We start from the raw sequence: 11,637 nt of genomic DNA, 5'->3' as shown, positions 1-11,637 counted from the left end.
ACATCATTCTTAGAAGAACTTAAGAAAAACAAGAGAAACTTTTAATATTAATCGCGCCAGTGTGATGTTGAGTCAAATTCAAATCCACCCTGATGCACACCAAGGGTCTGTAGAAGTCAAAATCATCCTGAAGATTCAAAATGTACATTCAAAACTTTAATCTGAAAACGATATCATTTAATATAAAAAACCATGTTTTAACCATCAACGTTGATTTCTAAATGGTAAGTTGAAGGGAATAAAATCTTTTCCCTTTCAAATAAAATGGATAGCCTCCGGTTAGTTTTTTTTTTAGAGGGGTAAAATTGTCATTTTTTTTTTATCTATATCTCCTCTCCTCTTCGGGTAATGTAATATAGCACGCGGCGTGCATGGCACGCCACGTGCAAAAAAAAAAAAATTTTAACAAAAAAAAAAAAAAAAAAAAAATTTGCACTGTCGTGCATGGGCGTGCCACGCACGACGCGTGCTGCTAATCAGGACTCCTCTTCAAGTGAAATGGAGAGGACCATTTTCCAAGTTGAAGCCAGGTGCAGCAACTTCATGTGTTTGGTTCAAATTGTGTTGAAATATAAGTATAAAACTACATAAGTCAATTACAACTTAACTAATTTAATTAAACAAATCAAACCTCTCAACCATAACTTGCTAATTTCATATGTGATTCATGACTGGTTCAAAGGTCGTGTCAAAAATAGCTCTAATGTCACATGTCAAATTTAAGTCATGTCGAGATGTATATAAGATTATGTATATTAACTATAACCCGACACATTTAATTAAACGGATGAAAACGCCTCAACCAAGATTCAAGGGTCATTTCAAAAATTCCCAGCCCTAGCTACTACCACCCTGCCTGAGAAAATTGGTTAAACTTTCCATTTATCAAATCAGTTTCAGTTAATTAAGAAACCAAGGACACAAATGTATACAGACCCCATCACCCAGTGATCAACAAAACAGTCAGGACACTGGAAAGAGCTTGAAATGAGATGGACAAATAACAAGTAACAAGCCTTTGCTCTCTTTGTTGATCGCTCAAAAGCATTTTGCCTGCTAGTCAATTAGCATTTTGTTTCCAAGCACAGAAAACTAGCTTATGAAAAGCATATTGAAAAGAACTGCCTCTTACAAGAAACAAAATCTTCTTACATAATTTCCTCATCAAAATACAAATTCTTAAAAATGAGCCAACAAACCGCTTTGTTGTTTTATTAAGCAGATGAAGTAGAGGAGGGTGCCTCTGTTTCATCAACCGAAAATGGTATAGGTTTGGTTGGGGCAGGCAATCGGCCAATGCTATCAACTTTATCCCTTTGCTTCGGGGGAGGCCTAGCTGCTTTTGGCAACAACCTGCCCTTCTTTTCAAACCACTCAGGCGTGAGCAGTGCTCGGAAGCCCAATTTGTTGTAATACACTCTTCTGACAGACCCTCCAGCAGCTTCAACTGCTTCCCTTGCCCTAACCGTCACCCTTGAAACCTGCCAACTTCATATATGAGTCTGAACATGTGATTGAAAATATTGAGATAAAATACATTAGTGTTTACTTCAAAACTAATTGTCTTGGACACTTTCTTGATAAACTAGCACACGAAAGGATGCACTGATAAACCCCAAAAGGTTAATTTAAGAGACCAGTCAGCCAAAAAATAAGATTAGCTAGCCCTTCACGTTTTGACAAAGAGAATTATGAGAATAATAATTTGACAGATAATTTTCCAGAACCAATGAGAATACGATGAAACCACCTGAACCGAAACCGTGAGAGTAACCCATATAGCATCATAATCTAAGAACATGCATGAGGAGGCACTTTCACCCCATCAGGCCAATATTATCATCATCCAGCCAAGAAAAGCAACAACAGTTGTTACAGTGAAGCAAAAAATTAAATGAAAGAAAAAGGAAGAGAGAATCAAGAATGATTCCTTGGCTATATAATTTCAGAGTCAGCACATAAAGCAGAAAGCCCAAAAATAAAGATTTACCTCCAGATGAATTGGCCACTTGATTTGTTCAGAACCACGTCCCATCAATCTTACTCCATCTTTTATCTGCTTCCCTATTGCTCCTGTATCCTATTGTAATAGTTATAGCTAGAATGAGCCAAAGTGAATGAAGGAAATCGTTCAAATTTGGGAAACTAGAGAAGGAAGTCACTCTACCTTGAGTGTTTTCATTGAAATTAATTCAGAAGAATCTATCTTCCCTGCATTTATAAGTTTGGCAATTTTTCCCAACCCTACTGGCTGCCAGAAAAAATAAAGATTTATGAGTATGCCATTTATACATGAGCAGTTTCAGGAAGTGAATTGAAAGAAAGGTATGTAACGCTATTGGAACTTTCTTCTCAATTAGAAAGGCCAAAAAGATCAAGCCATCCTAAATACAGAGAGAGAGAGAGAGGAGAAGTTGATAATAAGATTTCCTGTCATAGCCATTAATTCTGCAAGAAAATACCAATATCCAAACCAAGACAACAAATGACCCATTTGACCTGGATGCGAATTAGGAATGAAAAAATGAAAATAAACATGACACCTTTTAAGCCTCTACACATAGTAAAGATGAACAACAGCACCTTATTGTCGTAATTTTTTTTATAAGTAATCAAAATATAATTGAAAAGCGCAAAAGACACTATTCATATAGACAGGAAGTATGTAAGAGATACACCTAGCTAGCATATTGTTAAAATTTTAGTATGCAGCAAGGTTAAGAAGTTGGCAAAAAGGTTATACTATGTATTCTCTCCCGAGTTATGGTCCTTAGGCTCTACAGATATGTCAGATTCCTTAAACATAGAGACGATTACACAAGCATTGATTTTCAAGATGATTTAAATGACTAGCCCGATGTCCTGGATCCCATGCAACTTATAAGACTCATTCTATGGCCCAATATCCAGCAGCAATATTGGAGCAAACTCGGAAACCTTAGAAAAAGTCCAGAACCCAAATTCTAATATTCCCATCATATCATGTAAGACTAAGCTGCACCAGTTTCACTGAATCAATTCCTAAAATGGCCATCCACGTAAAGTTTGGTCAACTGATGGTCCACTAAAAAAGCACTTTATCAACCAGCCAAAGACATAACCAAGGCATACTTTTGTAAGGCATCGACTGTAAAAACAAACACCAAGAGCAACATTCTACTACAGTACTTGCCCCATCGTCCTTACTTAGATATCAAATGTTAAGCTGTAATGACAGGGCTAGTAGTTAACAAGAAATCGCATCCATCACGCCACTCATGAAAAATGATTGCTTTACCATTTTTTATTTTTAGTAAGAATACTTTAAAGTGCAAAAGGGGGCAATCCAAGTACATGGGAAGTATATTGGAGAAACCAAATAAAAATTTAAATTATAAAATCTAAAGAATAACAAACTGAAGAAAAAGGTAAAGCAACCCAATAATGTCATCCACTCAGAATGATTAGAACGCCATCTTGACCTTAGCCAGAAGTTCAACACCCTGAAATGTTAATGTCATGCTCAAACCAAATACACCAGAGAAGGCAAAGCAGAATTGCACTCGCAAATCACATGGTTCTTATGCTTACCAAAACAACCTATCCGACGTCCCACCAACTCCAAAACTAATAAAGATTGCAATTAGAAAGATGATGCTAATACTGAGAGAAGTATGGATTCAGTGACTATATGAGTACTGGGAATGGGAATTTTTGGGAGGAAGGTAAGAGTAGCATATACTGTATACACTAAATTGCATATTCAGTACGAGTTTCAAAATCTTCATTGGCTTGGAAATATATATATATTTTTTGATAAGTAATGAAGTATATATCAAAAAATACAGAGGGGGCGCAACCCTAGTACATAGAAAGTATACAAGAGAACGCCTAAGTAGGAGAAGAAAAAAGAACAAGAAAGTCATTAAAGCTAATAAACTAAGGGAGCTAAAAAAGCAGCTGTCCAAGAAAAGAGAGAACAAAAGAAAAAGGACTTGAGCTCCTCTAAAGTCCTTTCTTGATTCTCAAAGTTTCGATCATTTCCTTCCCTCCAAAATTCAATTTGATCGATTCATTTATTAACTAGTGCAGCAAGAGAGACCAATCTAAAATGAAAAGTTTAATACACCTGACAAATTTACCATTGCTTTGAACAAGAAATAACGGTTTAGAGAAAAAACGCGATGTAAAAGACTGAATCTTACTTTCTTTACTCATACCCATGAGCAAGGCAAGGGAAACGAATGTAAGGACTTACGTTGGATTAACATACTAATTAGGTAGAACGTTGAAGGTGGTTACTACACAGGTTTTGAACAGACAATTTGCTTATTTACCAATCACTCATCTCATAAGTCATAATATCATCTGTTTGAGGAGAGCCATAAGGAGTTAATGGACCAATGTCAATTGGGAGGAAATCTAATTCATGCATGTGCATATCTGTAGCGGTTCAGAGTTTCGATACCCCAGAGAAAAAAACTCAGAATGCCATATATTTTTAAGAATAATGCTAAATACCACACCCCATCCAACTAGCCTGATGTGTCAGTTGAATAGCTCAATTCCGAGAGCTGATAGCACTGCTACATCAATTCAGTGGAATGGAGGTGTAATATTTAGCATTATTCTATTCTTAAACCAATACGTAACAGTTTATTAACCTCAAATCAGCATGAGCCCTAAGTTGGATATACACTCATTACTTATAAAAAAGAAAAGCTGGATATACACTCATTATTTTTCATGTTTAAATCAGTTATTCACGTAGTAATCCAATGATAAATCATTTCCACAATGCTCCACAGAGTAAATAAAAATAAAAATTGAAGCTTAGAAAATAACAAACATTTTACCTCACATTGTTCCTTAGTAGCGACAGTAATCAGATATAGGGGGAAAAACAAAGAAAAAGAAAAGCAGCAACAACAACAACACTCATTTCATTTTCCTCTCGTTCACTCAATTCCCAAATCTCAACACTTCAAGAGGAAGCAGAAACTACCAAAGAAAACTAAAAGCACCCAAATTTTCAACTTAACTTGCAACCATATTTTGTCGTTCTTTCAACTTAAATATCGCCTGAGATACAAGTCTATAATTCCATTTTTCTTCACATGGCTCCATTTTCTTAGCAACCAAACAAACATTACCAAAAAACAAGAAAAAAAAATGCACCTGAAAAGTGAGACTGAAAGGGTTATTGAAGCCACGCTTGGGCAAGCGGCGACGAAGCGGGGTCTGACCCCCTTCGAAGCCGAGCTTGCCGGACCCTCTGGCCTTCTGGCCCTTGTGACCCCTCCCGGCTGTCTTTCCCTTCCCGGACCCTATCCCACGCCCCTTCCTCGTCTTCTGCTTTCTCGGCATCTTGTCCCTCAGATCGTTCAGGCTCAGAAGGCTGTACGCCCTATACCCTTCCAAAACCCCAGCCCCATTGGGCTTCAAATTCGAATTAGGGATAGGGCATTGAAGGAACTGTATGGATTGCGGTGTGGGAATGGGTTTGCTGCGGAGTAAGGGGAGGAGGACTGAGGAGGAGACAAGGGAAGCGAGTCTTCTTCTGAACATTTTTTTTATTATTATAATTTTGTTTTTGCGGTGAAAGTCGCTGTGAGATTTAGCGGTTCTTTTGGGTTGTGGTCATTTTGGGGTCTAGGGTTTTTGGGAGCGGGTGGACTGGTGTGGTGGTGTTGCCATGGCCAAGCAGCTTCCTGGGGTTTTAGGAGTTTGTGGATGGGTTGGTATCCAGTGCGCTACTGTCTTTGCTCTTGTCGTAGTATCATTAGTTTTCGTTAGGAAAGGGGGGAAATGGAAATATACTAAAAAGAGAAATACTTAGGCCTTGTTTTGGAAGCAAGATTTTCCAATTCAAACTCAAATTTTTTCTAAATTCATGTTTGGCAATTTTTTAAACTCAACTCAACTCAACTTAAAAATTTTCAACTTAACTCAAAAATTTTCAACCCAATTAATAAAAATTATAAATAAAGATTAAAAAAATAAATAAATAAATTTATGGTGGCTCAAACACTCCAAGTGGTGGCTGGACCACACCTAAAAATCTGAGGGTGACTAATCCACCCCCCAAGGAAGGATCAGCCTCCCCCAAAGGCTGAAGCTAATGGAGGTGGCCTAGCCACTCCCAACCTGTCTAATTTGGGGGTGGCAAAACCACCTCCAAGTAGCAATTAGGGGTGGCCGAACAACCCCCATTAGCTTCAGAGGTGGATTGACCTTGCCCAAGTAGCCGTTGGGGGTGGTTGAACCACCCCCAAGCAGTTTTTGGGGTGGAAAATCGCTGTTGGAGGTGGCGATTAGTTTCGAGGGTGGCCGATCCACCCTATGGTGGTGACTCAACCACCTTTAAACACCTGGAGGTGGCTGATCCAACCCTTAGTGGTAGTTTGGCCACCCCTAGGGGTGGTTCAAAATTGCCCCTAATTTTTTTTTTAATTTTGTTTTCTTTAATATTTTAATAATTTTTTTAATTATATGTATTTTTATAATTTTTATTTAATTTTATCAATTACCATCCAAACATAATCTCAACTCTTTTTTCTCCTTGATATTCACACTAAAAAAAAAACTCAAAAATGAATTGAGTTCAAAACCAAAAAATGGCATTACCAAAATTTATTTTTTTAGCATTTTTGTCTCATGTCCACTTCTTTTTTTAAAAATAAAATAAAAATAAAAAGCAAAAGAGCAAAAAGGAGTAAAAAATGAACACTAAAAATGGTGTGTAGCATTTCTCATCGACTACCAGATGTGATATTAGCATATCAAACTAACAAATTGTCAAAAAAAACACCCTTCGGTCAACGTCAAACGTTAAAATTGATAGAAGATAAAATAGAAAATAACTTAAAATGTGGCTTTTGAGGTGAAAACAGTAAATTTTGACTGTAAAAATGCGCCCACCGATCTTTTCTTCATGGCCAAATACATGTACACCAAAAAGAGTTTTTCAGAGTGGGATCATATGTGCAATTCTGACACTAATAGCAAGAGTTATGTCCAACTTATTATCACATGCACGGAGTTAACTTTTAAGTTCAAACAATGAGGATCTCCTAGCATGAGGTTTTTAAGCATATCATCCCCATTTAATCGGTGGGTTTGTTAAGAGTGTCGCCTCATTTAACTTCAAGTTTAAAGTATTGTCCTCGCTTAACTTTGAGTTTGTCAAGCTTATTCCCCCACTTGACCACTAAGTTGTTTAGTGTTTCGCCTCACTCAATGTCGTGGGGTCATGTCATGTAAAACTAAATAAAAATACCTTTTTATTTAAAGCATGTTTGGACTTCTTTTCTTTAATGGTTTCTCTTAAAAAATGTGTTTGGTGTCTAATGCAGCGTGATGTCATGAGATGCAAAGTAAAACAACAAGAAGAAGAGATAAATATAACTTAGATCTTGAGTCTATCAAAGATCTAAGAAATCTTTTCAAAATGCTAAAGTCTATCTAGGGTTTGAAGGAAAATAATGAAGAAACTCAACTCTGAGACTTCTTATTGATAGAAACTCAAATATAATCAAAAGTTACGTTCTTATGGCTATAAATATGTATTTATGGCCCCCCAAACCTTAAATGTAATAGTAATACGAAATAAACTCGAATTTGTAACTCTACGAGGCCTGTCCAAATGGCACATACCCCTGTCCGGACGAACACTAAATAAAAGTGCGTAAATTAAACACAGAGACGTGTCTGGACGGCCAAAAGCCATGTCCGGACAAGCTTTCCAGATGCCATGTTCGGACATTCTTGATCCATGTCCGGACACAAATTCCAAAGACTTCAATTTAGGCCCTATGTCCATTTTGACCTAGTAAACATTGAAATTAGCTGAACCTCGTGCGACATGACTTTGTAGATATTTGAATTAGCTTTCCAATGCTACCAAGCTCGCTCCAATCTGATGTCTGAAACTCGAGTTATAATCTTTCTAATAAAGCTGGCCGAGTATTTGTCCTGCTCTACATCATCCTCCCTAAGTTGGAGAGAATTCATCCTTGAATTCTGATAGTCCTTGTCGCGATCCCTTGGATGCTCCATCAAGCCACGATCCTTTGGCACATGGTATAACTATGGGACAAGAAAGAGACATGCATGTGTTTCAATAGTTTCTCCCAACTATTGGTCTTCTCTTTGTCTTGCCGCACTCTAGTTTGCTTCAGTTGCCGCCACCACCCAGCAACCCTTCCCTGGAACATGTTTACCATCAAAAGACTCGTCGTTCATCGGATACCCCTTTGAAGTCGAGAACCTCTGCGAACGTAATCGCCCAATCAAGGAACTCTTCGGGTTGCAACCAACCTTGGAATTCCGGGATGTCGAGATTGACGCCTGATTCCCATGGAATAGCATGAGCTTGTGTCCTAAGAAGTTTCCTCCGCACTCCACGCCCATCAAAAGGATTGACAGGATCACTCTCAACGATAAACTCGTCTTCTGCCCCCACGTCCTGTGGTCTAGGTTGACAACGAAGACTGTTCGGACCACCCATGTCGGAAAAGTGATCGGTAGGGACTCCTTTTTAGGTGCACACTCGCTACCTCTTATGCACGGCTATACCACCAAACCTCTCATCCATGACACCATGTGCTGCAAACGAATTGCCAGTTGATCCTTATGTGTTGCCTCTGTGCCCATATATACTTCGTTCATGTCTGCACAACGGTTTCCCCTCCCCATTTTATGGAAAGTAACTTAGGCTTTGATACCAATTGATACAGCGTGACGTCGTGAGATGCAAAGTAGAACAACAAGAAGAAGGGATAAATATAACTTAGATCTTGAATCTATCAAAGAACTAAGAAATCTTCTCAAAACACTAGAGTCTATCTAGGGTTTGAAGGAAAATAATGAAGAAACTCAACTTTGAGACTTCTTATTGATAAAATCTCAAATATAATCAAAAGCTACGTTCTTAGGGCTATAAAAATGTATTTTTAGGCCCCCTAAACCTTAAACCTAATAGTAATACGAAATAATTCGGATTTGTAATTCTACGAGGCTCGTCCCATCCGGACGGGCACTAAATAAAAGTGCATAAATTAAACACAGAGACGTGTCCGGATGGCCAGAATCCATGTCCGAACATGCTTTCTAGATGCCATGTCCGAACATGCTGGATCCGTGTCCGTACACAAATTCTAGAGACTTCAATTTAGGCCCATATCTGTTTTGACCTAGTAAACATTGGAATTAGCTGAACTTTGTGAAAAATGACTTTTTAGATATTTGAATTAGCTTTCAAATGCCACAAGCTCGCCCCAATCCGATGTCCAAAACTCGAGTTATGATTTTTCTAATAAAGCTAGTCGAGTATCTGTTCCGTCCTACATCATCCTCCCCAGGTTGGAAAGAATTCATCATTGAATTTTGATGGTCCTTGCCGCAATCCTTTGGATGCTCCATCAACTCGTCCCATCCTGCATCAGTGTCAGAGACGAAGGAGGGGGGATCAGTGGGGGGCTATGCCCCCCCCCGCCCCCCCAACTTCCTAAAAAAAAAAATTAGGTAGTCAAAAAAAGATTAAGAGCGACAGTTCCAAATTGAGAGCGAGAATGACATTGAGAGAGAGAGAGAGAGTTGCTGGCCAGTTAGAAGAAAAATAAGTGGGATTCTGGCCATATGTGTTAATGAGGTAAAACCTTTACCATTTTCTTGTAAATTTCGTTATATTCGTGGGATTAGAAGTAAGAAATTGTGAGAATTTGGGTTGGATTCGAAAATTAGGATTCCTAGATGGGATTTTGGGGATTTCTGTGTGTTTTTTTTTTTTTTTTTTTTTTTTTGATATTTTCTTTATGTATGCATATATGTAAATCTTGGACCTTTTCTGTGGGGATTTCTGGTTCTTGATTTGGTTTGGCCGTATGGGAATTTTGATGGCTTTTCTTTCTAAAGCATTTTTGTGGAAGTAATTTTTGGAATTTTATGCTTTCTCCTAATTTTGTTTGTAAAAGATGTCGTGGTTTTTCTTGTATAAATATGTAAATTTTTCTTTTTGTGTGTGTGTTTTACTGTTTTATGTATATTTAAGCATACACAATGGTGCAATGATTTTTATAACTAATGGGTTTTGTTTTTGTAGGTGAGGTACTGAGGTTTCTTGCTATAAATGTCTCCAAGTATTTGTAGTGACAAATTTTGTTCCAGTTCATCTTCACGAAATTTGTGAGTTTCTTTCTGCATAGTTAACGTCAATAAACAGGCACATGTATATTTTGCTTCCTGTATATGCATTATATGTATGTATGTGCGCACACAATGGTGAAATAGGTTAATTGGGTTTTTCGAACTAACAAGATTTATTTATTTTGATGAACAGGATCTTTTTAGGTAAAGTTTCTTGACATTCTTACTGTAAGAGTTTCCAAGTATTTGTAGGACAAATTTTGTTCTTGTTCATCTCCATGAAATTTGTGAGTTTTCTTCTGCACAACTAAAGTTACTAAACATATATAAATACATGTTTGTTGTGTCTGCTCAGTGTGTGTGAATGGATATACATATACATATGCATTTGTATATATAAAGCTTTTGTTTTAGGAAATTAATATGTTTTGTCTTTTGGCAGACATATTTGATGGATTTTCTTTCTAAAGCATTTTTGTGGAAGTTATTTTTGGAATTTTATGTTTTCTCCTTATTTTGTTTGTGAAAGATGTTGGGGTTTTGTTCATTGTTAACCTACGCATTTTTTTTCTTTTCTTTTCTTTTCTAAAGACTCCAAAACGATCATGTAAATTTATTTGTAGATGATGGGAAAGTCAAATACAATACTTGATTTTTTCAAAAGAAAAAATGCACAAAGTTCAAATGTCAATGTTGGTGATACATCATCGCCAACTTCTAATATCCTAATTTCTGAAAATTTTTCTAAAAGACTTTGGGGAGTTGATGGCAATGAATTTGATATTAGTTCATTGGAGTTTAATCATGGATTGTGTTGTCAGAAATAGGAATGTGATGTTAATCAACGAGATGAAATTCGAAGAGCTTACATTAAAGCTGGTCCGTACCAATGTATTATCTCAGACTACCCGAAAATCTAGACAACAAAATCATCTTCGTAGCTTTCAACCTTCGTAGTTCAAGCTATTTCCTTCATGGCTTGAATATTCGCGTGAGAAAGATGCAGCCTTTTGTCTACCCTACTTTCTCTTTAATAAGCCATCTGGCATTTTACGCAACGTGTATTCACTATAAATGGATTCAGAAATTGGAAGAAATTTAGAAATGGAAAAGATTGTGCTTTTCTCAATCATGTAAGGAAAGATCCAAATTCATTTCACAGAGTTTTTGAGAGGTTATATGAAGATTTGAGGAACCAATCTCAACATATACAGAATGTGTTTGAAATTTCACTTCTGAACAAATTGCAAACAATCGCCTGCAATTGAAAGCCTCAATTGATGTTGTTCGAGAGCTTACATTTCAAGGTGTTGCTTTTAGAGGTCGGGTTAAAAGTATGAGTTCAACAAATTGTGGAAATTTTCTTAAGATGTTAGATTTGACGATTTCATATAATGAACAGCTTGTTGAAGTGATCACTAAAGCTCCCAAAAATGCCTCTTACACATCACTTACATGTTTTTTCAACCAAAGTGAAGGAGGCAATTCGTGATTAAATCGATGATGCAAAGT

The 11,637-nt window shown here is 37.1% G+C and overlaps 1 protein-coding gene across 1 annotated transcript; it reads right to left on the bottom strand.

Moving 5' to 3' along the window:
- Positions 1–1,001: 1,001 nt before the first annotated feature.
- On the bottom strand, positions 1,002–5,762 carry LOC132166095 (Ribosomal protein L18e/L15 superfamily protein). The gene is made up of 4 exons (XM_059576853.2): positions 5,158–5,762; positions 2,168–2,251; positions 1,991–2,080; positions 1,002–1,481 (listed from the first exon to the last, which is right to left on the bottom strand). The coding sequence occupies exons 1-4, from the start codon at positions 5,545–5,547 to the stop codon at positions 1,215–1,217; spliced, it is 831 nt and encodes a 276-aa protein (XP_059432836.2). The 5' UTR covers positions 5,548–5,762; the 3' UTR covers positions 1,002–1,214.
- Positions 5,763–11,637: the final 5,875 nt, after the last annotated feature.

The sequence above is a fragment of the Corylus avellana genome, chromosome 11 (assembly GCF_965113065.1).
Source record: "Corylus avellana chromosome 11, dhCorAvel1.hap1.2, whole genome shotgun sequence".
Taxonomy (NCBI): domain Eukaryota; kingdom Viridiplantae; phylum Streptophyta; class Magnoliopsida; order Fagales; family Betulaceae; genus Corylus; species Corylus avellana.
Note: the sequence above shows the minus strand (reverse complement) of the source record. Positions and strands in the feature narration are given on the sequence as shown.